The sequence below is a fragment of the Colletotrichum tamarilloi genome, assembly GCF_030869305.1.
Source record: "Colletotrichum tamarilloi strain Tom-12 chromosome Unknown Scaffold_2.1, whole genome shotgun sequence".
In the NCBI taxonomy this organism is placed as follows: Eukaryota; Fungi; Ascomycota; class Sordariomycetes; order Glomerellales; family Glomerellaceae; genus Colletotrichum; species Colletotrichum tamarilloi.
Genome location: NW_026849385.1, coordinates 837,301 through 862,754, shown reverse-complemented (window position 1 = coordinate 862,754; position 25,454 = coordinate 837,301). Strand labels below are relative to the sequence as shown.

At 53.8% G+C, this 25,454-nt stretch overlaps 9 protein-coding genes across 9 annotated transcripts; 5 read left to right on the top strand and 4 right to left on the bottom strand.

Annotated features, from left to right (window-relative positions):
* Positions 1-931: 931 nt before the first annotated feature.
* CTAM01_00923 (DEAD/DEAH box helicase) lies at positions 932-2,530 on the bottom strand (the record flags this gene model as incomplete). Its single annotated transcript, XM_060516967.1, has 4 exons — positions 932-1,423; positions 1,476-1,713; positions 1,764-2,249; positions 2,304-2,530. 4 exons carry the CDS (start codon positions 2,528-2,530, stop codon positions 932-934), a joined length of 1,443 nt encoding a protein of 480 aa, XP_060388429.1.
* A 1,693-nt stretch (positions 2,531-4,223) lies between these two features.
* CTAM01_00922 (uncharacterized protein) lies at positions 4,224-6,559 on the top strand (the record flags this gene model as incomplete). The annotated part of the gene is made up of 3 exons (XM_060516966.1): positions 4,224-4,268; positions 4,338-6,117; positions 6,171-6,559. 3 exons carry the CDS (start codon positions 4,224-4,226, stop codon positions 6,557-6,559), a joined length of 2,214 nt encoding a protein of 737 aa, XP_060388428.1.
* A 604-nt stretch (positions 6,560-7,163) lies between these two features.
* On the bottom strand, positions 7,164-8,054 carry CTAM01_00921 (uncharacterized protein; the record flags this gene model as incomplete). The annotated part of the gene is made up of 2 exons (XM_060516965.1): positions 7,164-7,956; positions 8,014-8,054. The coding sequence occupies 2 exons, from the start codon at positions 8,052-8,054 to the stop codon at positions 7,164-7,166; spliced, it is 834 nt and encodes a 277-aa protein (XP_060388427.1).
* A 1,391-nt stretch (positions 8,055-9,445) lies between these two features.
* CTAM01_00920 (uncharacterized protein) lies at positions 9,446-9,850 on the bottom strand (the record flags this gene model as incomplete). Its single annotated transcript, XM_060516964.1, has 1 exon — positions 9,446-9,850. A coding segment is annotated over one exon (405 nt), but the record flags the coding sequence as incomplete, so codon positions are not given.
* Positions 9,851-10,996: 1,146 nt separating this feature from the next.
* CTAM01_00919 (glycolipid anchored surface protein) lies at positions 10,997-12,532 on the top strand (the record flags this gene model as incomplete). Its single annotated transcript, XM_060516963.1, has 4 exons — positions 10,997-11,123; positions 11,183-11,843; positions 11,898-12,228; positions 12,284-12,532. The coding sequence occupies 4 exons, from the start codon at positions 10,997-10,999 to the stop codon at positions 12,530-12,532; spliced, it is 1,368 nt and encodes a 455-aa protein (XP_060388425.1).
* Positions 12,533-14,573: 2,041 nt separating this feature from the next.
* On the top strand, positions 14,574-16,099 carry CTAM01_00918 (uncharacterized protein; the record flags this gene model as incomplete). The annotated part of the gene is made up of 2 exons (XM_060516962.1): positions 14,574-14,963; positions 15,050-16,099. The coding sequence occupies 2 exons, from the start codon at positions 14,574-14,576 to the stop codon at positions 16,097-16,099; spliced, it is 1,440 nt and encodes a 479-aa protein (XP_060388424.1).
* A 3,620-nt stretch (positions 16,100-19,719) lies between these two features.
* On the top strand, positions 19,720-22,095 carry CTAM01_00917 (methyltransferase; the record flags this gene model as incomplete). The annotated part of the gene is made up of 8 exons (XM_060516961.1): positions 19,720-19,802; positions 20,248-20,505; positions 20,574-20,757; positions 20,853-20,869; positions 20,932-21,011; positions 21,077-21,344; positions 21,417-21,879; positions 21,949-22,095. 8 exons carry the CDS (start codon positions 19,720-19,722, stop codon positions 22,093-22,095), a joined length of 1,500 nt encoding a protein of 499 aa, XP_060388423.1.
* A 399-nt stretch (positions 22,096-22,494) lies between these two features.
* Positions 22,495-23,172, bottom strand: CTAM01_00916 (uncharacterized protein; the record flags this gene model as incomplete). Its single annotated transcript, XM_060516960.1, has 1 exon — positions 22,495-23,172. The coding sequence occupies one exon, from the start codon at positions 23,170-23,172 to the stop codon at positions 22,495-22,497; it is 678 nt and encodes a 225-aa protein (XP_060388422.1).
* Positions 23,173-24,060: 888 nt separating this feature from the next.
* Positions 24,061-25,348, top strand: CTAM01_00915 (peptidase family M48; the record flags this gene model as incomplete). The annotated part of the gene is made up of 2 exons (XM_060516959.1): positions 24,061-25,110; positions 25,205-25,348. The coding sequence occupies 2 exons, from the start codon at positions 24,061-24,063 to the stop codon at positions 25,346-25,348; spliced, it is 1,194 nt and encodes a 397-aa protein (XP_060388421.1).
* Positions 25,349-25,454: the final 106 nt, after the last annotated feature.

Here is a 25,454-nt window from a genome sequence, read left to right as displayed (position 1 = left end):
CGCCCCGAAAACGGGCGCCAAAACGGCCGATTACATCACGTGATGCAGGTCATAGCCATCGCAGACCAATGAATGATCACACTTAGCCAGACTCAGTAGCCAAGTGTCAGATGTAGTCGCTGGCCAGTTGTTTCTCGATACCCTTCCCATGGTGTGACTGCCTCCTTCGTTTCGAAAATCACAACTTTGAGATTGATGGATGTGATTGACTCTGCAGTCCTCAGACAACAAGAGTTCTTCATGCGACGTGAGCGAGTCCTGCTGCTCATGACTGGGTACCACGACTGAGCTTGACACGCTCCTCCAACATAAACATCCGCCATGAGGCATTGATGCGACATACCGACTTGAAGTCACATATAGACCCCAAGCCTTCTCGGGGTCGCTGCACTTGTCTAACTCAGCTCTTACATTTCTGAGTAGAACGCAGCATCGCGGCGGCCGAATAGTGATGCGAACTGCTGCAAGCTAGCCACCCCCAACGCAACCTCGCATCCTACCGACCATCCCGAAGGTCTGATGTATGGTCCCATTATAACCGCTGATATCAGACCACTGCATGATTGCAGTGAATATCGTTTCCAGAAGAACCGCATACTCTATTGGTGTTTGTTAGCTGATTTCTAGCGAAGCCACCAGGTACGCAGGGTCGAAGGGTGCAAGTCGGCTGATCAGAATGATCAGCCTAAAGATCATTACTAGTGTTCAGGAATTTCCATTGTCTCCGTTCATGGTATCTCATTTTTCGTAGCCTCTGCTGAGAGGCTTATGACCTCATCTGAGGCCTTCCACATTTACACCCTGTCCCAGATTGACAACCATTTTAAAACGGGCCCTCCATAGTCTGAAGTGCCAGATTTATCCGCCGCGGCCCTCCGTTCATATCACGCACTACCTTTCCCTCAACGACCCATTGAGCGATCAATCAGTACTAAGACTTGACGCTGGCATCGGTCGCGCTGGGTGCGAATGCAGCCTTGGCGCGGTTAGACTTGATGACCTTCTGCACATCTTCCTCGGTCTGGTCCCAGTCGTTGGCATCGAGCTGGACGAGATCAATCTCGTACAAATCTGCGATATTCTTGAGGGCATAGAAACTCTTCTTGTCGTAGACGAAGCTGATGCTCACACCGATACGGCCGAAACGTCCTGTGCGGCCAATGCGGTGCAGGTAGGTCTCAGGGTCAGGCTCCGAATCTCCACGTCCCTTCATGGGGATATCGTAGTTGATGACCATGGAAACACTAGACACATCGATACCGCGGGCCAACACGTTGGTGGTGAGAAGAACCTTGGACTGGCCGGTTCTGAACTCCTCCAAGAGACGATCGCGCTCTGGGCCGTCCTTGGCACCATGGAGGGCGGAAACACGATGGCCGTCTGCCTCCATTCTGCGCTTAATCTCGTCCGCACTTTCACGAGTCTGCATTGTGCGGTTAGTCAGGCTCAAGCTTCCAAGATTACGTCGGTCTTACCTTGACGAAGATGACGGAGGAGCCAATAGTCATGAGACCGTACAGCTTCACCAGCACCTCGTACTTGTCCTGCTCGGTAGGGCAATCGATGTACATCTGAGAAATGCCCTTGACGGTGAGCTCGGTGTGCTTCAAACGGATTTGATCAGCCTTGGGCGCAAACTTCTCAGCGAAGCCCATGACCTTGTCAGGGAAAGTGGCGGAGAACAGAAGGATCTGGATGTCGCGGGGCAGCATGCTGTTATCATTAGCCCAGTTCTCAATAGACATATTCAGAGGTCAACCTACTTCTTAACACGGAGGCACTGCTCGCCCAGACCTTGCTGGTCCAACATGTTGTCGGCCTCGTCAATAACGAGGAGCCGAAGCTTGGAGACATCCAGCTGACGTCTACGGATGATGTCCATGACGGTACCAGGTGTTCCAACAATGACATTGGCTCTGACAGGGGCATTGCGCTCCAAAGCACCAGGAAGAGCTGCAGCAACGTTGAGACCCTCGCAGAACTTGCCGATGTTGCGCACAACGCCCTCAATCTGACGAGCAAGTTCGCGACTGGGAGCCAGCATCAGTGCCTGAGGTTGCTCGAGCTGTGAGAAGTCGACTCGCGACAGGGTAGTAACGACAAAGGCAGCCGTCTTGCCAGTTCCAGATTGCGACTGGGCAATCATGTTCCGAGGGGGATCGGTCAGCATCAAGGGAAGGGCCTTCTCCTGAATCTTGGAGGGCTTTTGGTAGTTGAGGGAAAGAAGACCACGAAGAATCTCATCGCGACTGTACAATCGCGTATTAGAAACCTGCAAGTATTCGACTCGACTGTGCACTCACAGGTTCATTTCGGAAAAGGTTGAGACCGAATAGAGAGTACTGTTCTGGTCGGACTGGAGGTCGCCCAGCTTGACGTCGACATCGTAGGTATTCTCGATAAGGCCAGAGTCTGCAGCTCCGTCGGCCTGAGGGACTTCAGCTTCCTGAGCTTCCTGGACTGCCTGAGTAGCTTCCGGGGCCGCGCCCTCGGCCGGTGGCTCTGTGATGCGACTAGCAAGGTCGGCCATCGTGACTGAGGATAGGCGCGGTCAAGTGTGAGTTCTAAAGGAGAGGCATTAAAAATCGACTATATAGCCAGCTGCAATAGTCGAAAGTCTTACTTGGCGGTTTGTCGAGGGTTGGTGGCAGTCAAAGGGAAGTAGCGGTATGATCAGCCGTCACCTGTGCGGCTTCAACAGCAGGTTAGCGAATGGCAACTTCACGAATCTGGAGAGGAAACTCAATTGGGGAGAGAGAAGGCCGGAAGCAGAACGATGAATTGACTTACATGCGATTGGGCTGGTCTTCCTTCGCGTGGTTGTGTAAACCGGGCAGTTCAGTCGGGGAATTTAGTTTGTTTTGCGATGACGGATTTGGAGCTTCCAAACCAAAATTAATTCTAGGAAGCTACGTCGTCTGTCACTCCTGCCTGTGACTGAGCACTCCAAACCGATGGCGGGGCTACGCGGGGCATTTTTGTCGCCTAACAACCAAGGCCTGAGTCAGGAACGGAAAGCGCACCTTCCTACCGACATTCAACCGGCAAGGGTGGCTCAAGAGTGCGCCTACCTTAGCTGAAGTTGGAGGTAGGTGGCTGAGGTAAGGCAAAAGGAAGGAACCCAGAAGTCATGGCTTCTTCTACCTTAGGTAAGGTACCTGATCATTGATGTACCTTCCATAGTTTTTGGGCGTAGCACGTGACATGACTTCCGATCTGCTACGGCCAAACACATACTTGAGCCCAAGAGCTTCAGGTCATTGGGGTTGCCCTGTTCACGGGCCATTCTTTTCATTGGAGTACGACGTCATTCATGCAATCAGCAGTGTGTGATGTTGATTGAGCCTTGAGGTGAATACCAGCACACGGCATGGAATTATTCAATCTCCGGCGCATCCATCGAGCATAGCAAACCCAGTAGACTTTCGTGCAGCTTGGGGAACCCGAATCCGAAACCCCTGTACTCAGGCACCAATGGCACCAATGAGTGGATTTCGCAGCAGGCGACTGGTCCGCTACCCCACCACAGGCCTCTTCAGCGTGCAAGAACACCCAGAGCATTTGCGCTCCCTCCAAACCTCCAGCCTCCAGGTACCTTACCTAGTGGACCGAGCAGCCGGAGAAACACACCAGTGCAGCAAAGGAAGGTTCCAGTTGGCCAAGGGGAAGAGCTGACGACGTCTCCGTCCGATGCCAATGCCCCCAAGCATCCGACCTCAATGTACCTCTACAGCCAATACACTCGCCAGTGATACATCGAAATTCTTCCAAGGTTTGGTTGCGTGAGCAGCGCAGCACAGCACAGCCTGACCTCTTCTGTCCCTTTGTCACTGATGAAGATCATCGTCTCGCCGAACCTCTATCCACCCGTGTCACCAAGGTGAGGCATACACCTTTATCTCAGGTATTCGCTGTACATATCATTCGGGCGGCCTCGCCTCCTGCTAGCATTCATCTACTCTTTCTGCCCAGTTTTCTCCCAGTTTTAACCGTTTTGGCGGGGTTAGCCTTATACGACTGCTCCCCCACCGCCGACCTCCTGCTCGGGCCGCAGCCCACCGTTGGCGGTTTGTCCTCTTCTTGTTCTCGCTCCTTCGGAGGATTCCATCACGAATCCCTCTCCCGCCTCCTCCCAACAATACCTCTGGCCGCCGCACTCAGTTTAGACTGACCTGTTGGATCCCCAACCTTTGCATGCTGTTTCAACAGCATAAGTCTGGGCAATGGCGGACGTAGATGTTGCGCCGACCTTCGGCGCTGAGCTCAAGGTCCGTATTCCGCGCGCAGTTTCCCCCGCGGCTTGGCTTGGCCCCTCCAGACGCTGACATGTCCTTTAGGATGGCTTCAAGCCCGCCAACGCTTGGGTTGCTCACGGCATATCCTGGCTCGACGAAATACAGCAATTCTACCGCGAAAGGAGTGCCATCGAAAAGGAATATGCTGCGAAGCTCAATGCCTTGGCCAAGAAGTACTTCGAAAAGAAAAACAAGAAGTCAGCGCCTCTCAGCGTCGGCGACACCCCCGCCATGACACCAGGTTCTCTCGAAAGCGCTTCCTTGACTACCTGGTCTACGCAGCTTACTACACTCGAATCCCGAGCCGACGAACACGATCGATACGGCAACAACCTCCTCTCTCAAGTGGCTGAACCCCTCAAGTTCCTCGGCACCCGTTTCGAAGAGCTGCGTAAGCGCCATGCCGACTATGCCGGCAAACTCGAACACGAAAGGGACTCTCAATACGCGGACCTGCGCAAGACAAAGGCCAAATACGATGCTGCTTGTCAGGAAGTGGAAAGCAAGCGCAAAAAGTCTGAATCGTCCTTTGACAAGGCCAAAGCGCAGAGCGCCTATCAGCAGCAGATTCTAGACATGAATAACGTCAAGAACACATACTTGATCGCAATCAATGTCACTAACAAGCAAAAAGAGCGGTACTACCATGACTACGTTCCCGAGGTCATGGACAGTCTGCAGGACTTGGCTGAGTTCCGTACCATGAAGCTGAATGGTCTGTGGACGGTCGCATCCCAACTGGAAGCGGCTATGCTGGAGAGCAGTAAAGGATTGATGCAAAAGCTTGCAACCGAGATTTCCAGAAACCAGCCTCACCTCGACTCTATGATGTATATCCGTCACAACCTCGGCGCATTCCACGAGCCACCAGACAAGGTTTTTGAGCCTAGTCCCGTATGGCATGACGACGACTTGATGATTGTAGACGAATCCGCCAAGATCTATCTCCGTAACGTACTCAGTAAATCGAAAGCTCATCTCGGAGACCTGCGCAGAGAGGTTGACAAGAAAAGACGGGAGGTTGAGGGTATCAAACGTATAAAGCAAAGAATACGAGAGGGCACCGAGAAGAAGGATGAAGTTCTTGTGGTTACGCAAATTTTCGCCTTGCAGGAAGATCTCCACGCCGTCGACAGGCGGAGAGTGACCGCTGAAGTCGAGACGTCCACCATTACCTCGGCTGTGGGAGATGTGACACTTGGAGCGAAGAACCATAACTTCAAGGCGCAAACCTTCAAGATTCCAACAAATTGCGACCTTTGCGGTGAAAGAATATGGGGATTATCAGCCAAAGGCTTTGACTGCAGGGACTGTGGCTATACGTGTCACAACAAGTGCGAGATGAAGGTTCCAGCCGACTGCCCAGGCGAGCAGACGAAGGATGAACGAAAGAAGCTCAAGGCCGAACGCCAAGAGGCTGCCAATTCGCTGTTGAAACCGACCGCGTCCTCTCCAACCGTCGCAACAGATTCGCCGACCCTAACGAGATCGAATACGATGAACTCCTTGAGTTCAGGATACGCGCATAGCGCACGTCGGTCGATCACTGGGGGCCCGACATCGCCGATAGATGAGGTTCCTCCTGAGCCATCGACACCCCGCCCAGCTGCTCCTGCGTCGACCGTAAGCTCTACTACGGCCCGTAAGAGGGTCATGGCCCCGCCGCCAGCGGCCTATATCAGCGAACTACCTGGTAGCGCGCCGAATGGGTCGGGCTCTCCAGACCAGCAGAAGGGCAAGATGCTCTACACCTTTGAGGCTAGTGGCGACGGTGAAGTATCTGTAGTCGAAGGCCGGGAAGTTACAATGCTAGAACCTGATGGTATGTTTTCATCCTCGCCAGATTTACTCCCATTTGCTAATAAACTTTCAAAGATGGCACTGGCTGGGTCAAGGTGCGCGCAGGATACAAAGAAGGCATTGTGCCCGCCAGCTATGTCGACTGGGCACCACCATCGCCCATGGTCGCGCAGAACACCGGAGCGTCCGCCCGGCCCGAGTCGACGTACTCCAACTCTGGCTCCTCGATTGGGACAGCGGGACCGAAGAAGAAGGGGCCGGCAGTCGCTCCGAAGCGCGGAGCCAAGAAACTCAAGTACGTGGAGGCGTTGTACGAGTACACGGCGCAAAGCGACGCAGAGCACAGCATGACGGAGGGCGAGAGATTTGTCCTCATCAAGGACGATCCGGGCGACGGTTGGGCCGAAGTCGAAAAGGGCGGCGCAACGAAGAGCGTGCCTGCAAGCTACGTCCAGGCAGTCTAGGAGTCGTGTGCTCAGAGACGAAGAAGTTATAGGACGTTGAAGCCGCCTGCTGCGGCGGCGGCGGAGGACATTGTGCTGCGAGACATTCCACAGATGCCGCAGAAGCACGTTACGCAACAAAAGGGGTTTGAGACGGAGAGAGAGGGTTATCGAGAGCCGCCTCGAGCAGCGGATCCTGCGGCAACGTTTTACCCGGAACGCGTGACCAGCGTCCGACTGGTGAAGCGGAATCAGAGCCAGAGAGAGCGGCGGAAATCGAAGCTGGACGATGTCGCTGCGTATCGGAGATCGAGAGAACGAAGTAGCATAGGTTAAGGTGCATACATTCAGTGCTCTGTACTCTTTTTTCTACATATAAGTCGGCGGGAGTCGAGTTGGAGCATCAGGAGGGGGCTCAATTCCGGGGTTTTTTTTTTTGAAGTAGTTGAAAATAGCAAAGCATTCTTGTTTTTCGCCCCCATCATTGCGAATAGATTCATTCGCATGGTGTTTCACCGTGTACGTGTGCTAGGTTTGACAGTAATGAAAGTGTTCTGACCACCTTGTTAGACAGAAACGTCAAATGTACCTGTCAGTGTCACCAAAAATCCAAAAATTCAGGGCGTCACTGGTGATTCTCATCCCCTCTGCAAGGACTCGGCGGCATCGTCTCCCCTACCAGGAGTTGAGATCGTGGCCCATTCCGTTTGCGGTCAAAAGGCAAAAGGGGAGCGAGCAGAAGGGGGGGAAAGGGGATCGGGGAGATCCCAACCGGCCCTCCCGCTGCCAGTAACGCGGGCACCCGCCAGCCAGGGCATGGCCATTCCAGTTCGCTGCAAGAGCCCACGGGCCTTTTGCGGGGTGTGACCTGGAGGATGACGAGGCCCGACGAGTAAGTGTAAAGAAGGAAGAGGGAAATGGCCTGGGCTTGAGAGAACAGAGAAGATACTGGAGTGTTCTTTACACAAGAATCCGCCAAGGGTCGCTTCTGTAGAGCGTAATCTCTTGAGAGATTTTTTTTTTTACTTCTTCTGTGCCGCTTGGAAGTGTATGGATAGACTGCAGGAGCCAAGTCTGGCAACTTGGCATGGATTCCGAGTCTCCCAAAAAGCAAAAGCAAAGCAAACAGTTCGAGGCCAAGGTCAGGCCAAAGGTGAAAAGGACTCCCATGAGTAGTCCATGTCCCCAAGAACGGGCCAAGCACTGGCCAAGCACCAATCAGATGACAGTCGAGGGCGGATAACCCCTGATAAACCCGCTGAAGGGTGTCACACAGAATTGGTGCTGCGTGCAGAAGATGGAGGGGTGAAGGGGGGTAATTTGGGATGAATCGAGGATGCAATTTCTCGTGCCCAAGGGCTGCATTTGTTTCCTGCGACTGCGAAATTTTGGCGGCTTGAACGCCGTATGCCTGCAAGCTGTAAGGCAAAGTCGGTCAAGGTTCACTGCCAAAGTTCCAAGCAGGGAAGACGGACGAGGCGACTGAATGGAGGCAGCTGACCAGACGCCGTTTCATTTGAAGAGATGGCTGGCCGCCTTTTCAACTTGGATAAGTGGCCTGCGTCATGTCCGGGGGAAGTGGGCAGACGGACCGAACAGAGAGAAACGGAGAGAGATTTAGTTTATTTGTATCCAATCCTGGATTGATTGGCCGCGATATGTGTTCTTTTTCTGGTAACAACGATCAGGCAAAGACCCAGGCAAAAGATTTCAATCTAATCGGTAGCACGTCGAGGTTGGTCTGAAACTGGGCACCTTGAAATGGGCGGGACTGACGTAGTGGAACCCACGACGTTGGACTCGAAATATGATCATCGATCGGATAATTTCTCGTCTGCATCAGTGCATGGGCTCGTGGAGTGGTCGTAGCCTCGAAGGTCGCAGTCCGAACGGGGGATGGTGATAATTGTATCCTGATCCGTACAGATAGGCCAAAGGGATTGGACTCGAGCAGATTGGTGTACGCAGTACCGTTCTGCGTCTGGGCTTCAAAGTTCAATCTACTCGGCATCAAACGGCAGCAGAGATGCGATAGACCTGAGAATGAGACCAGACCGGGCCGGGGTGGAGGTTGGGTCTCGGTGGGCGGTGGCAGTGTTGACGTGGACTTCGCGGCGCGGCATTCTTTAGATCGCCGGCGAAGCGAAGTGAGTCTTGCTATGGCCGTTTCTTAGCTGCATGGTCTTTCTCTTGGAGCTTTCTTGGGATCATTTCTCTCGCGTTGGAGGTCTGTCTTGGCCAATTGAAGGAGATGTTTGAGGATTTTCTCGGTGGCCGAAGTGGAGGAAACTGGATAGAAGGTCGAGAACTAGTTGCAGACTGCAGTTGGTGTGCAGGTGTGGTGCCAGTGGATTGTGGTGGTGGTGGTGGTGGTGGTGACGAGAGGACGCGGAATCGGAAGACAGGGACTGGCAGGGGCGCTCCCTACCTCCATTGATCGCTGTGGCAGTGCATGGAATGTCGTTTTTGACTGGGGCAAAGAATGGGGATTGATCTCCACTTTCTGACTGGCGGCTGGGTCGTAATGTCTCTGTCGGCATGCAAAAAAAGGGGTGTAGGGTGGGTGAGACCGTGAGACGGACATGCTTGGGGCCATGAGCACATGGGATTGAGTGAGTACTGTAGCCAAGTACCACCTTGAGGATTGAATTTTGGCCGGTGGGTCTTTGTTATCGTGATTGTCGTCAGATGGATAGATGATGCCCTGCTTCGTGGAGTTGGAATTTCAAGTACATAGTAGCGGCAAGCCGGCAGCAGTAAAAGGCAATGGTGCTTCGATGGTGTGTGGGGAAATTCGTGTTCTTTTTTCGTCCGGAGGCGTGTTTATGGCTGTGGCGATTAAAGGCACAGATACTCAACAAGAGTTTTTTGGGATACGAGCCAAACCGGAAAGAAAGAAAAAACACATCAGGTACGAATTGCTGAGTGAGACTGGCACTGGGAGGCGGCGTGACGGCCAAGCGGCTCAGCGGCATTGCAAGGCATGCTGAGAAGTAGTGCTACTAGTTCGTAGCGTCTCGGTGCCTCGAAGAAGGCTGGTACCAAAGGCGATCGTCGTTTTTGTTGCGTTTCAGCGGGTTCGACCAGGCGACTTGAAGCAATGGGGATGGAATAATAGGATTGTTTCCAAGGTGCGACGGATGGGGAATAGAGCAAAATGTGCTGCCTCTCTTTCTGGTACCCATACGGAGTAGAGCGTGAGAGAGCCAAACGGGCCACGGCAAGTCGCAAGGCGGTGGTTTGTCGACGACGTGGACAAAAAGCCTGTGCCCAGACGCGCCGGTGCAACGCGCCCAGAGACGGACGCTGGACGACCTGACAGAATTACATCACCAATAATCTTTCTGCCCGTGTTTACAATACACAGCCTGATCAAATTGAGCAAGATGGGGTGTGGCTTTAAGAAGGGCCACCGGCTGAGTGCCTGCTCAACAGCCAATTGAGTTTTGCTCTTGCTTGCCGGGAACCCGATTCAGCTCCATCCCACCTTTCCGCTGTCTGCAGCCACACCCCTCTTTCCTCTTAGGTTCATATTAATGGAGAATTGTGACCCACGCCTTCCCTTCCCGTCCCCTGAATTGGACTCGCAAATGTCTTCCCAGGAGAAACGTCCAAGCAAGAGAGAACAGCTGCCATCCAGCCAGTGAAGGACGATGGTGCGGTTGTCTGACAGACACAAGGAGACACTAGAATCAATTAGGCGAATGAACGGCTGCTGCTCCTATTCCCCCCTTGATCCCTTCCCTCCCCTTCCTTTCCTCCCCGGGCGGCGTGGTCCACCGTCCACGACTCCTGTCGGTCCTTTCCTTGGCAAGCTGGCAAGGCAAGGGAAATCTGGACCAGGGCCGCAAAGTCTGGGAGGAGACTCGGAGACTGGGAAAGAGGGCGCGCAGTGGAGACCTTCACCTCCCACAGTCTGGGGGGTGTGTGGGTTGCAAAGAACGAATTCCACTTTGCGGCTTGCCCTGCTCCTCCTTCTTGGTTACTCGCTCGTACGAATAACTGGTACGGAGTACCTAGTGTACGAATACACTAACAACCCAGGTAATGTGCGAAGTACTGCGTACCACCACCGTCAATCACGCCGTTTTTTAATCATCCACCTCCCTCCTTCCCGCCCGACCTCTCTTTTTCTCTCCTTCTCGTTATTCTCTCTCAAAATCCTCATCCGACCTCTCGTTGCCATTTTCCCCGGGTTCGAGTGCGCCTCCCTTTCCTCTTCAATAAACCCACACGTCAACTCCCTCGCTTTGGTTGACTTTATTTCCTCATCTACCTTTCACTAAACCGACCAACCCTTTTAATCAACAACCCTTTTGGACTCCGAAACTTCACCCCTTTCGCAGCTCACATTCAACTGTTCCTCACTCTTTCGGAACGTTCTACCGCTTGGCACTTTCTGATCATCAACTTGGGTTTTTGGGAATTCACTTTGGTTCCTTCGCACACATATTCACAATGAAGTCTGTCGCTGCCATCTCCGCCCTCGCGGCCCTGTCCGTCGTCTCGGCCAAGCCTACTGCTACTGAGCGCGAGGCCCCCATCAAGGCCCGTTCCTTGCCCGCAGTCTCCGCCTCCGGCAACGGTATGGATCACCAAATATCGCATCGTTCTGACCCAATTGACTGACATGGACATGAATAGCTTTCTACGCTGATGGCACCCGCTTCTACGTCCGTGGTATCGACTACCAGCCCGGTGGCTCTTCAGAGAACGTCGACCCCCTGGCCGATACCACCATCTGCGGTCGTGACATTCCCAAGTTCAAGGACCTCGGTGTGAACACCATCCGTGTCTACTCCGTCGACAACTCCAAGGACCACAAGGAGTGCATGCAGAAGCTCGCCGACGCTGGCATCTACCTCGTCGCCGATGTCAACAACCCCAAGTACTCCATCAACCGCGCCGACCCTCACCCTTCTTACAACGCCGTCTACCTCCAGAGCGTCTTCGCCACCGTCGAGGAGTTCGCCCAGTACGACAACACCCTCGCCTTCTTCTCCGGAAACGAGGTCATCCACGATGAGGCCAACACCACCTTGACCGCCCCCTACGTCAAGGCTGTTACCCGTGACATCAAGAACTACATGGCCTCCCGCGGCCTTCGCCACGTCCCGGTCGGCTACTCTGCCGCCGATGTCGCCGACAACCGCATGCAGTCCGCTGAGTACTTCAACTGCGGTAGCGACGATGCCCGCTCCGACTTCTTCGCCTTCAACGACTACTCCTGGTGCAGCTCCAGCTTCAAGCAGTCTGGATGGGACGTCAAGGTTAAGAACTTCACCGACTACGGTATTCCCATTTTGTAAGCAACACGAACATTCCCCGTCTGCTTTCCTAAAACTGACCAATGATACAGCCTGTCCGAGTACGGTTGCAACACCAACACCCGTACCTTCGACGAGATGGAGGCTCTCATGAACTCTGAGATGACCGGCGTCTACTCTGGTGGTCTGATGTACGAGTACTCACAGGAGGCCAACAAGTACGGTATCGTCGAGATCAGCGGCAGCACTGTCTCCGAGCTTGACGAGTACGCCAACTTCAAGAGCGCTCTTTCCAAGTATCCCGCCCCTACTGGTGATGGTGGTGCCGCCGCTACCTCCCACTCTGTCGCTTGCCCTACCTCTGACTCCGTCTGGATGGTCGACCCCACTAAGATCCCTACCATCCCCTCCGCTGCCGAGAAGGTAAATTATATCCATTCTGTTCCTTGGGAAGAGTAGGCCGCTAACAAACCGACAGTACATGACCGCTGGTGCTGGTACTGGCCCCGGTCTCAGTGGCGATGGCTCCCAGACCGCTGGTGACTCTGCTTCAGACGGCGAGACCACCGGAGGTGTTGCCTCTGCCAGTGCTTCCGGCGGCGCTTCCGCCACTGGCTCTTCCAACGCTGCTCCTGGCATGACCTTTGGCAGCCCCATTGAGAAGGCTCCTTTGGCTGTTGCCGGTCTGGCCGCCCTGTTCACCATGTTCGGTGCCTTCCTGTTGTAAGAAACTGAAGCCATGAAGATTGGCCCAGCTATTGCTGGATGTACAAACGATATCCAAAGGGCATTTGCTCTTAATTCGCATGAAGCACTAGATTTGATGTATGGCTTGGCCGCTATTTCGTTAGTTTATCAATGACACCCAGGGTACGGGCGTCCCCGGCTTCTGAACAGTGAATAACACGGCATGGAAACGGTTTTATTTGGAGTTGAGTCTTGGTGCTGACTGTGCTGCTTTACAAAAGCCGCAAAGGACCATGAATCCTTTTCTATGCAGGCGCAAGATATTTGTACGTATTGTTGCGAAAAGCAACAACGATTCTAATTCATTTGTTTGATTATGACGTTGTTCTTTCATCAACTCCACCAGTGTGACCCACCAATCTCCTAGATGCATGATGTTCTGCTAAGTCCTCAAACACGTGCCCAATCTGCTGAATAGAAGTTGAGATGAGTTGAGATGAGTTCAGCTGAGTTGAGACTGAAGATGAGGAAGACCTTGGAGGTGAAATTGATGTTAAAGTCGACGTTGGGTTTGAAGATGAGGCTCGGGTCCTGCAGGATTCGGCACGGGACTTAGCGATGGTCTGTGAGCTTGCTCCAAGTTTAGGTCTTCAGGAGATTATGGCTGTTGTCGAGATGATGCTGAGCAATGCAAACAACCACCCACTGTGTCACCCAAGCAAGTACGCCCCTCATTCTCGGTGTTCGGAGCCGTCATTGCTGCGATGGTACCCAGAAGGCCGCCGGGCTATGTATAACCGCGAAGGTTACGAAGAACTGCCATAAAACTACTGTACATTGAAGAACCCGTGGGACTTGAGGCATTTCCTCTGGGGCAGAACTCTGAGACATCTCCAAAGGTTGACACTGAGTCGGGGCCACGGCATGTTGTCCTTTCAACCGACCGGGAAGACGCCGTAGACTGCTCCGGCAAAGGTGGAGAACGTGCCGTAGCTTCCGCTAGTTGCCGGCTATTTCGTGACTTTCAGTGCACGGCACGGAGTTAGGCATGATGCCAAAACCTCTGCTCACCTAGCTCAGTTTCTTCGGCGAATTCTAGGCCAGGTCTAATTTGATCTGTCGGTGCTACCGGTGCTGCCGATGGTTCCAGCGCAGAGCTCCCCACGGCAGGACTTTCTTTCCTCCTTTCGTCAACCAGGGCAGCTGTGACCAGTCTTGTTCTTACCTGTATACTTGCGACATACCTGGTCAAACCTGCCATCAGCACGGGACTGCAGAGGATGGCACAGCCACCACAAGCTTCAAATCTCAAGGCGCTTCGTCCCGTGGCTATGTCAATGAGTTTTCGGTTCCGCCGGGAGAGCGGCAGTCTAGCGGAAATCCGGGGGACGTTGCAACGGGTCAATATCAATGTGTAAGATGATTGGTGGACTAGGACGAGCATGTGTTTGGGGAAAGTAACCTCCAGGCCAATTGGCGTCGAGATCCCCCGCCCGAACACAACACTCCTTCTCTTCAAGGCATATCCTTTGAGGGAGGACCTGCCACCCAAACTCCCGCCACAGATTCGCTGACGGCTTGGCGGGGATGAATCAGGCCATAGTCAAAATTTCGGCCCCGAACGTTCCTGATTTCCTCGTACGGAAGTCTTTCCTGGTCCTTTCTGTCGCCGCGGCACAATTTAGGGAAGCTTGAGTTGTGTCTTTCGAATCGCTTTGCATGCCGAATATCCGGCCCCGCCCGATACAGCCAATGATTCTTGGCATGGTAGGTGTTTGGTCCTACTTCATAGGATCGAGTCTCCGATTGAGCGACAGTGACTTGCTTTTCCTAACACTTGGGTTCGTCTATATGCTGCAAAACTCTCTTTCGCGGGAGACCCCGCTCCCCAGCAGTGTCGCATGTTGAGAGCAGGGGAGACCTCGGTTTGAGGTGACCGGTCAAACCATCTGAAATACCGACTTCAGACCACATTGCTTCAGATTCAATTTCCATTCTCTCTCGATTACATTTCAACCAAACTTTGAGATGATGTTATAGTCCGTCGTTCCAGGAAGGAAGCAAAGAAAAGTGAAAGAACAATGCGCCAAAGAAAGGCCGCGCGGCGATTAGGGCCAGTTTTCGTGGCAGCCACTCTCGTCCTTGTCACTTACGTTCTGTTTTATCCGCGAGAGAGGCTTTGGAATCCCCTAACAGGACATCACTCCACGGCGGTGTCATTTGGCTGGAAAAAGAAGGCCGGCCTTGCGACGGGAGCGGCATCTGATTTCGAACACCTCCACCTAAACGAGGAACAATGCCAGGCGACGTTCCCCGGCCTGACAGAGGAGATTGACCTGGCCGCGGCCGAGGGAGAGTTCCAGCTCGGACTCGGCGACGCTTCCGCCTCGCTGCTGGGGCAGATCAAAGACGATAGAATACTGATACTGCAGGCGCCGAGACCTGTGGACATGTCAGATCAATGGATCGAGGTGAGTTCCGCTCCAATGCTACACACTTTCCACCTCCAAGCAGAGGGAGATGGAAAGATCTTGAATCTCAGAAACTAACACAAAAGACCAAGCGACAAAGCGCCGCCCTCCACCAGCTACACCGCGCCATTCTCACCTCACCAACCCCTCTACCAGACACCTACTTTAACCTCTACATCCAGGACACGCCCATCAGACATACCTGGTCCCACAGCCGTCCGGCGCGGACCTCGTCCTCCTCCTCCTCGTCCCCTCGACACACCTTCCCCATCCCCCACTTCTCCTTTTGGGCATGGACCCAGCCCTTCATTCGCTCCCTCCCGCACGCAGCCTCCGCCATCGCCGAGATTGAAGCCAGCCTGCCGTTCGAAAAGAAGAATGCCCGGGCCGTGTGGCGCGGCACGTCGTGGTTCAACAACGGCGCCAGTGCGAACCCGCGATCCCGACAGGACCTCATCCAGCTCACAAAGGACGCGGGATGGGCCGACGTGCAGGCGCTCGAGTGGACGAACAACGGGGAGAACGCGACGAACGCGCTGGCGATTGAAGATTTTTGCAGGTACAAGTACATTATCCACACCGGGGGCGTGTCGTACTCTGGCCGGCTGCAGTTTCATCAGCTTTGCGAGAGCGTGGTGTTGAGCCCGCCGCTGGAGTGGATGCAGCATACGACGCACCTCGTTGAGCCGGTGTACTCGAGTTCCCTGCTATTAGGAGGCCAGTCAGAGTTGCCCGAGACTGCTTCTTTCGAAGCCAAGCCGCGGGATGAGCAGCAGCGACATCAGCAGCAGCATCAACTCTCACCAAGAACACTGGAGCAGTGGCCGACGACACTCCGCGCAGAGGAAGCCAACATGGTCTTTGTCAAGCCGGACTGGTCGGACCTGGAGGCGACGGTCCGGTGGTTGGAGGATCACCCGGACGTGGCGCGCGGGATTGCGAGACGGCAGCGGGCGTTGTTCTCTGGTCGAGGGTATCTTAGCCCTGCCGCGGAGGTGTGTTACTGGCGGGCTCTTATCAAGGGCTGGGGCCGTGTCGTGCGCGTTGACGATGATGTTGGCCGGAAGAGTGCTGACGCGGTGAGCTTTGAGGAGTTTATCGTGCGGGCTGAAAGGGCGAAGAAGAGAGGTCATTGAAAGATTTACCGCGTGGCTTTTGGGTGAGAATATCACGTATGTCGACGACGACAACGAAAACCCAGAAAAGGGCGAGGCGGAGGAGTTTTCTCCGTCTGAATCTTTTCTTTGCGCTCGCGCGACTTATCACCGAGTTTGGCCATATGACAAGGTGAAACGTCTCAGATGAAAAGGAGAGAAGATTGTGGCACCCACCTGGGAAATTGGACAGGATCTATGCGATTTCGGCTTCCAATGAGCCTCGTTATTGGATCCAAAGCCGGATGTCGCGAATACACTTCGAACTTTTGGTCCTGAGCACAACGATACGAAGGGAAACGGAAATGGAGGTCCAAGGCACGCTTGACCTGGGGTCAAGCCTTACGAAGAGAAATCATTAACCAAGGCATCACCGAATTATGCTAGCTGAGTTCTGCAATAGTCCTTAGGATTTCACTCAAGATATGTTGTGAGGGTCTTGGAGGAGTAGAAGGGAAGGTGGGAAACGGGCGGATATGTCAACGAAGTAGACCACAAGAAGCCTCACCTCCGAGTCTCGATTATCGAAATGACCTCTACCACTCACCGGACAGAAAATTATGCCGGGCATCACGAGTCAAACATCACAACGAGACAAACCCCGCTAGTCAAGACAGCTAAGAAAATGACCGGAATTTGGCGAGAAGAGAAACAGCAGAGGATCTTTGCACCATAATCGACCATGGACTAAAGCTCCAAGCTTACGCGGTTCTCGGCACGCAATAGACGCATATCGCCTCGGCGCAAACGCGCTCCGGCTCCCACCTTGGCACCTATTGCCTGGTTGGATGTGGGAACTCCGGGGAAGGGCGAGATGCCTAGACCGGAAGGTACTGATTACCTCCGTACGCTGATCAAGTATTTGCCTGCCGGAGGGTTGACTTGGCAAAAGGAATCATCAAAGCGAAGCTGGGAATTTCATGACAGTCACCCCCATTATACGTAGGGTCAGGGATGGTGGGGGGTCTTGCCCAGGTTTCCATTCTGTCCTGGCGCCCGTGGTTCCGACATCCTGGGACTCGAGCAGACGAACGACATCCCTCTGGCGAGCAACGGAGTTTACCGCAGCTCTTATTATATGCTCGCGGGTGGTTTACATACTTCTGTTGGAACCAACAGGTTGGTGACTCGGGCATACCCATGGCCTTTGACAGGGTTGGACAGGGTTTCTTATTCAAACTATCCGCACGTCTGATCGGCAGCGGAAATTAGCGAGTCTCGGGCAGTCTTAAGAGTTCAGACGGACAGCAGCAGCAAGCGGTACATAGTCAAACGTGACCGGATAGCGAAAGCATGATTCCATCACTGGAATGCCAATGAACGATCACCAAACTTTCCGTACTGAAACCTGATCTGGATCTTTCTCCAACGCCTGATTGAATACCGGTATTCAATGAAAAATCCGTACCGCCGGCGATCATCACATGGAACTGACGTGAAGCAGAGGAGCGAAACACAATTCATGTTTGCCGGGCAATTGTGTCCGGACCTCGGTGTCTCCCATGATCGTCCATACCCCCTCACTACAACTTCAACCCACCTCGCCTCGCCAAAATCTGGGTCTAGGCGGGAAGCGAATGGACATCTACCTCGATGCATCTCGACAAATACGGTCGAGAAGAAACAGCGCTGCGTGCGTGCGTGATGGAGCGAAAGCTGCTGAGTGCCGATAGGGTAATACAGAAAAAATGCCCATTTCTGTTGTGTAACTGTAACCTGGCAAGAGATGAACAAATTTGTGACATATCAGCTTCCGGCCGTGCAGTGCAGGCAGGGCACACAGACATAGAACACGGACGCACATGCTCACTCACGACACGACACAGCACAACAGAACACGACGAACCAGCCTTCTGGGACGGGCAAAATTATGTCTTTCCCGGGAGGAGGAATTCCCATGTCTTGGTTTCAAACGAAACTAAGAAAAACAGCTAGAGAGGTATGTGTGTCGGATGAAAGGGGCAGACAATCTGCCTTGGGCTATGGTTGGGCAAAGTGGTTGGTTCACAAACTCGCAACTCACACTCTCACCTATCTCATACATCCATGTCTCTTCCTACTCAACAAGAGCATAAAGCTGGGAACAGGGCCCGAGAACCGGGGACAGCTTCTTGCCTCTAAGCTCTGGGCGTTTTCTGTGCGGCACAGTAAAACTAGTGCCAAACCTTTCCGCCCATTCAGATTCCGAGGGGCGGGACAGACAACCATGCAGGCTGGCTTGTTAAGTTGTTGTTGGTGTAGTGCACATGCACATCACGCCCCGCTGCATTTGCCTAGACTGGGCCTTTCCTTTCCGTGGACCCGTCCGTCACACCGTCTTTCGGGCGGTTCCAACGTTGGGTACGTGAGGCTGCGGATAGTCAATCATTGGAACTTACTTACCTTGGGTTAAGGTGGTGAGAGGCCATAGAGAAAGCATCTGCTTCACTAGCTGAGCAAGAAGATACTCTCATTTGTTTATGTATGAAGAAGGCATGCGTTCGTAAAGTGTGTGTTAGAGGATGCGACTCCAGCTCTCCCCACCTGTTATAGGCAAATCACGTTCTTCCATTCCACCAGCTCTTCTTTGTCCCGATGCCAACCAACTTACTTTTGCAGCTTCCCACCGCATACGGTGGTCCGCATGGTTGCATAAAAGTTCTGATCCTTGGAGAGGGAAAGCCTGGTGGTGGTATTGGACATGTATGTCTAGGCTGTCGGTTCCGAGCCACATGGGAGCTTTTTCTTCCCACCGCCCCTCTCTCTTTTTCTCGCGTCAGATGTCACACTGGCATCTCTTTGTCACTTCTTGCTTCTAAAGACCTCCGGTTGGTGACGATAGGTAGTCGATTGGGGAACTTCGGGCTTATTTTCCCTCTTGAACCTGCGATCCGCTTCTTGTTTCTTTCCATCTTCTCCCGCAGCTGTGGCACCCTGTTTTCCTTTTCTGCAGCCGTTTGCACATGGCTGAAGCAGAAGAAAAAAAAACACTTCGTTGGTTCTGACCTTCTGAAAACGTTGTGCATATATCCATTTGCTTTTACCCCTCCTCATGCAGCAGCCCACACCCGCTAGATGGAAGGGCTTGGAAAAGAATTACGCCAGAAATTACGACTAGAAAAGAAGAAACGCCTGTAAAGGTTCGAGAGATAATAAGAAAGATGATTCTTGATAGTAACTAGTAATCAGTCCCGGCGATTCGGTGACCCCCCTTCCTCTAGGTTTCCCCTTTATCGGCCGATAAAAAGGCCATTCGCCGTCTTCCATTCTCCACCCCTGCTGCTCCCCTCCCCTCCCCTCCTTGAGAACGTCCCGACATCCGGTAGCAAATCGGGGAAGAAAGCGCCAGGTCCCAAAGTTAAACACTTCTGAAAGGGGGTTCTTTTCTGTCAATCTCACGCAGGCTTTTGGCCAGTGAGTAACCTCGGAAGCTTAGTCGCCCATGTGCTCCAACGAATAATTAAGGTAAGGTATCTGTAGAGACTAAATCAATTAGCAGGATGGGAGGCGAGGGGAGGGAGGGAGGGAGGACCGCCGAGCCAGAAATCCCAGGTCCCAGGGTCCAGGGTCCCCGGGTTCGTGGGTACCTATCGTGTCAGTCAGACGACGCAGCAATAGTCCTAATGGAGGACTCAGTCGAGCAAACAACCACGACCAAAATTCCAAACAACCACACCAACCCAAGTCCCAAGTTCCAACCCGTTGGGTCTGGCAAGTCTGGGTGTCTGGGTCTCCCCGTGTTTTCGTTCCCGCCTTTCCCGCCCTCGCGGGTTCAGACCGACCAAGACCGACCCAGCTGTCTGGGTCCATCGCTCGCTCACCCTGAGATTCTGACACTCTCATCCACCCACTCACTCACTCACTCACTCACTCACACTCACCCACACTCACTCACACACAAAGCTCATACACTTCCCCCCTCCCGCCCTCCACCTACCTCAACAACCTCAACCTCGAGCTCAATAATCCAAACTTTGTTTTTCCATCGGGATCTGGTCTGGTGTTCGCCCTTATTTGCCACTGCTCTTGCGAACCTTCTCGGCTCCGATTCTCCTCGTTATCTGCTAGGTCGTTCGATTCTTCGCCGTTCATCTTTGATGTCCAACTGTATCCCCCGCTCCTTTACAACAGATTCGCAATTGTCTTAATAGCTGCGAAGAGGGTGGCAACTACATCATCATCATCATCAGCAGCAGCACCGAAACGCTTCAACTTTACTCCCCGAAGACACGTGCACAAGTTCCACCGCAGCGTTACAAGAACGACGCCAGAAGCGTCTTCTCCTTTGTTCCAATCATCTCGTCGGCGATCGATCGCGAAGAAGCCGACACAATCGCATCCACTCGTTCCATCCAGTCTTCCATGAGGCTGGCGCTCAACCGGAATCGAACAACCGTCGTTCCGAATCCGTCAACGTTAGCTCGCAGATAAAAAAGCTCCGGGAGGCGGATACATAGCGCCCAGCTAAAGTATCCAGCATAGCCCGCCATTCGAGCTTCGAGCTTCGCACCTCATCTTGTGTCACCTTGTTCATGTCGCAGACCACAGTCATGTCCTTTCTCCCACCAGGTGTCGCCGACGGTCGTCTTCATGGTTTCGAGTTTACATTTGAGGCAATCCCCGACAAGTCATCCCTGCACGACAGCCACATTGAAGTTGACGTACGTTTTGACTTGGACCCCTTATGTTATCTCCCCAAAAAAAACTAGGTCTAATTACCCATCGTTCGTCTCATGTCACTAACAAACTCCACCAGCCCGATCCTCATGAGGGGTAATGCCTGCCACGCGGAACTACTTTAGCCTCATCTACACTGACTAACAACGTTCGTGCAGGGAGACTGAATCACTACCCGACGACGTCGAGTGTTTTCCCAGACATTTCGGCAGGACGTATCATGCGTATCGAGCAGGCTGTAAGTATTCCGTAGCTTTACCCTCTACTTGGCTCGTATTCGAGAAGCTCACACACTCCATCCAGCCTATGTCTTCCCCAACGACCCTGCAGAGCAGGAGCGTCTAGACCTTCAATCGCTTGCACTCACAGAATTGTTCAGCGGCAGGTTACACTTCGCCCCGATCGCCGTCGAAGGGAGTCCCAAGCGGATCCTCGACGTCGGCACAGGTACGGGGGCATGGGCCATGGATATGGGAGATGTGTACCCGGAAGCCAAGATAGTCGGTATCGACCTGTCACCGATCCAAAGTAACGCCGTTCCACCAAACGTTCACTTTTACATCGAAGATGCGTGAGTGTTGTGACATTTCATCTGACAACGGTTTCCCCCCTGTACACACTGTCCTGACCTTTCTACCGGCAGCGCACAATCGTGGCAATGGGAAGAACCCTTCGACTACGTCCACACCCGCGTTCTGCTCGGGTCATTTGGCGATTTCAAAAACGAAGTCATACGCCAGGCTTTCGACTCCCTGCGCCCGGGCGGCTGGCTCGAGTCCCAGGATTTCAACCTCGAGGCGACGAGCGACGACGACACACTTGCCCCCGACTCACCTCTATCTCGCTGGGTGGACGACATGAACCTCGCCAGTGAGATGATTGGGCGCCCCTTGTCCAGAGCACACATGCTGCGAGAGTGGTATGAGGAGGTGGGCTTTGTGGACGTCCACCAGCGCGTCTTCAAGATCCCGATCAACGGCTGGGCCAAGCACCCCAGGCACAAGCATGTCGGGAGGCTTTGGGAGCAGAATTTCTTGGACGGCCTCAGCGGATTCAGCATGGCACTCTTTACGCAGGTGTTGGAAAGACAGCAGGAAGAGGTGCAGGTAAGTCTCACTCGAGAGGAATTATTCGATATTCCATTCTTGTTTTCTGACATGCAGTTTGCGACATAGGTTTCTCTGGTCGATGTCCGCAGAGACATTTCCAACATGCAAATACATGCTTATCAGCATGTCTGGGTTGTATGGGGTCGCAAACCATACCCGGATGAAGCCATTCCTGCGCAAAGCCCGTCAGAGAACAAGGAAATGACCGACTGAAGCGAGTTACATGATCTGACGAACTTTCTAATAGACGGGGCGTTCTTTACGTAGGGCGAAGCCGGAGTCTTAGGCTATCTTCCCGCTTTTTCCTTTCTGATTTCCACGACAAACTTGTCAGACGACAATTTAGACTAGGCCGTGCTTCAAACGAGAACCACCAGCACGCGTGCAATAAGAGCTCAAGATAGCTCGCTACGATATTTTTGTGCATACAGACTTGCGAGAAGTTGCAGACGCGATACGAAGCAACGGTTTGAGCGGCGCACATAGGCCTGTACGATTACGACTTTAGAAACATACTGCATAGCACAAAAAGATACCATACTTGTTCTTTTAATTCCTTCCTAGCGTTCGATACCCCAATCTATTCCTTTTCCTACCTTTCAGAGTCTTGATTTACTCCTTCTTGATCAACCATTCCAGCCCCTTCGCCCTATCCTCACCCACCAACTCAAACAACTTCTCCTGCGTTAAAAAATTCTGATCACAAGGTTCCCACCCCGGTACAGCGACCTCGGTAATCAGCAACCCCTCACTCGAAGACACCACCGACGACGACGATGCGCCCTCGTCTTCGTCCGGCAACACGAAGCTGGCCTTATAAGCGCCCCCCTCGACGGTCCACTGTAACCTCTCGCCTGCAGCGACGTTGCCGCCCACGACAAAACTCTCGATTACGCCGTCCTGCTGGAGGACGACGTAGCGGCCGCGGCCGCGGTGCAGGGAGTGCGTTATGCGCGAGCGGTTCCGGTGGAAGTGGCCTATCGGCGAAGTTGGGGTGAGGTAGTAGAATATCGCGGACGAGAGGGCCCGCCTCTGCTGCTCGGTCGTCAGTGGAGGGTAGTCCGGATCGTTGGTCGAGGGTGCTGCCCCGTTCGAGGCTGAGGCGGGCGTTGCTGGGAACGGGGAGGGGATCGAGGTTGGGGCGCGGTCTGTCTCTATGTAGAAGCCGCCTTCGTAGTGAGCGTGGAGGGAGAGGGCTGAGACGATCTTTGCGGTGGAGGGAGGATCGTGGGGGGTGGGTAGGGCGGAGGGGGATAGGTGGGAGAGATCTGGGAGAGGGATGGAGCCCATTATTGAATGTTACGGGGTTCCTACGTGTTCAGAGAGTCTTGGAACATGAGGTCTATGAGAAAATTCGAGTCAAAAGGTAAACTGGTCTAAGATTTCGAGCAAACCCAGAACCAAGTCGATATTGAACTCAAGGAATCAAAAATCTCCACAATATTCCAGCGCATTACCAAAATCTTCCTAAGTGTGAGGGAATTGTCACTCCCATAAGCTGACGGTCTGAGCTACTGACCCTAGCAGGGTACCGGGGATGATTGATCACAAGGAGCGGATGAAACACCCATTCTAGCAGGTCAGCAATTAGAGTGATCCTCACGACAACTACCCGTGGACAAGGAACAGCCAGCCATGTGCAAGGTAACAGAACCGAGGACCAATCCAGTTATTATTCACAAGTCGTCATCTCTGCTAAAGAACCTGGATGCTCGCTTGAGACTGGCGTTACTGAGGGTGGCGCCCAAAGAGATTTCATGGCATTGATGATTTCAGGCGACATGAAGTGAAGCTACGAATGATGCCTAGACAGCCCATGGCGCAAGATGGTTGAATGCTTACAATACCAAAAGTCAAAAGTTGAAGGATTGTAATCCTTGTGGACGGCGTACCAACAGTGCTACCTTGAAGAATTGACCCTGCTGTGGCTGGGTTAAAATTTCCGACGCCACACTTCTTATCGTTATCGCCGTCGTCAGGTCTTTCCGTGGAAGAACTCCAAAATGATGACAGCATCAACGAAGCTCTTCACATCGCACAATCCCAAGCTCGATTCCCGCTTGCGACAGCTGCATCCGCTCGTCAATTGCGTAAAGGCTCTTACGCCGAGGCAACGAAAGAAGCGCCTATCCTCCGGCCCAGCCCGCTTCTCCGGCGCGAGCCCTTGCGCCCGCAGCCATGTTCACCCTCCGCGCTCTCCTGCGGCCGCCCGCCCTCCGCGCCGCGCCCCGTCAACTCGCCGGCCTTTCCCTCCCCGCCACACGACAGCATGTCCGAATCCCTCCCTTCTCAGTAATACGAAATGATGCCCGGCTACAACAACAATATCCCCGACTCTTCTCCCAGACGATCCGGCGGCCGGCTGCGGGGAAGGGGCCCGGCGGCTACGACCCCCGCAACCCCGCCCACCGCGAAGTCCTCCGAGAATACAACATCCGCACCGCTAAGCCTCTCATGACGGTCGATGACATCGGGCGCTTCTTCAAGTCCCGCGGCTTCGCCGGCACCGCCGTCGTGGCCGTTCTCGCGGGCATCGCCTTTGTATACTTCAACACCCAGACCGTCCCCGTCTCGGGCCGCAGGCGCTTCAACTGCTACTCCGAGGCCTCGGTCGAGACGCTGTCGGCCCAGCAGGTCAAGCGCGTCATCTACGACGTCGAGTCCCAGGGCGGCCGGTTCCTCCCCTCGTGGGACCCGCGCGTGCTAATGGTGCAGCGCGTCATGCGCCGGCTGATTCCCGTCTCCGGGCTCGAGGACCAGGACTGGGAGGTCCGCGTGATTGACGACCCGACAACCCTCAACGCGTTCGTGCTCCCCGGCGGTAAAGTTTTTGTGCACAGCGGCATCCTGCGCCTGACGCGCAACGAGGACGGGCTGGCGGCGGTGCTGGGCCACGAGATCGCGCACAACCTCGCGCAGCACGTCGGCGAGCGCTGGACGCAGTCCATCGGGCCCAACATCTTTCTCGGCAGCATGGTGATACTTTCGGGCATGTTCCCGCCGGTCATGGCACTCGTGCAGTACCTGGGCACCGGGTTCATGGATCTCATGTTTGCGCGGCCGATGGGGAGAAAGCAGGAGAGCGAGGCGGACTATATTGGGCTGATGCTCATGGCGGAGGCGTGTTACGACCCGCGCGAGGCCATTGCGTTTTGGCAGCGTATGGATATGGCGGCTAAGCAGGGGCAAGCAGAAGAGGTCCCAGAGTTTATGAGCACGCATCCTTCGGTATGTTTTTTCTTGCGTTTGTCTTGATCTACTTTTCCTTCGAGCCGCAAGCTTTCCCCCTTCCATTTTGGCCATTTTTAACAGCTATCATTAGAATGAACATCGAATCGAGGATTACCGGAAGTGGATGCCCAAGGCCATAGAAAAGTACGAGGCAAGCGACTGCCAGGGAAACGCTGGGTTCGCCAACATGTTTAGACGGGCGCTGGATAAAGGAAGCATGATTGTACAATTTTAGAGTAGCTCTCCCCTCATGGGCATGCGAGCACACTTGCATAGTTAGCTAGGTGTTTTTGGCGCTGGGGTTTAGACGGGATTGGTCATGGCATGGCTCTCCTGTGGAT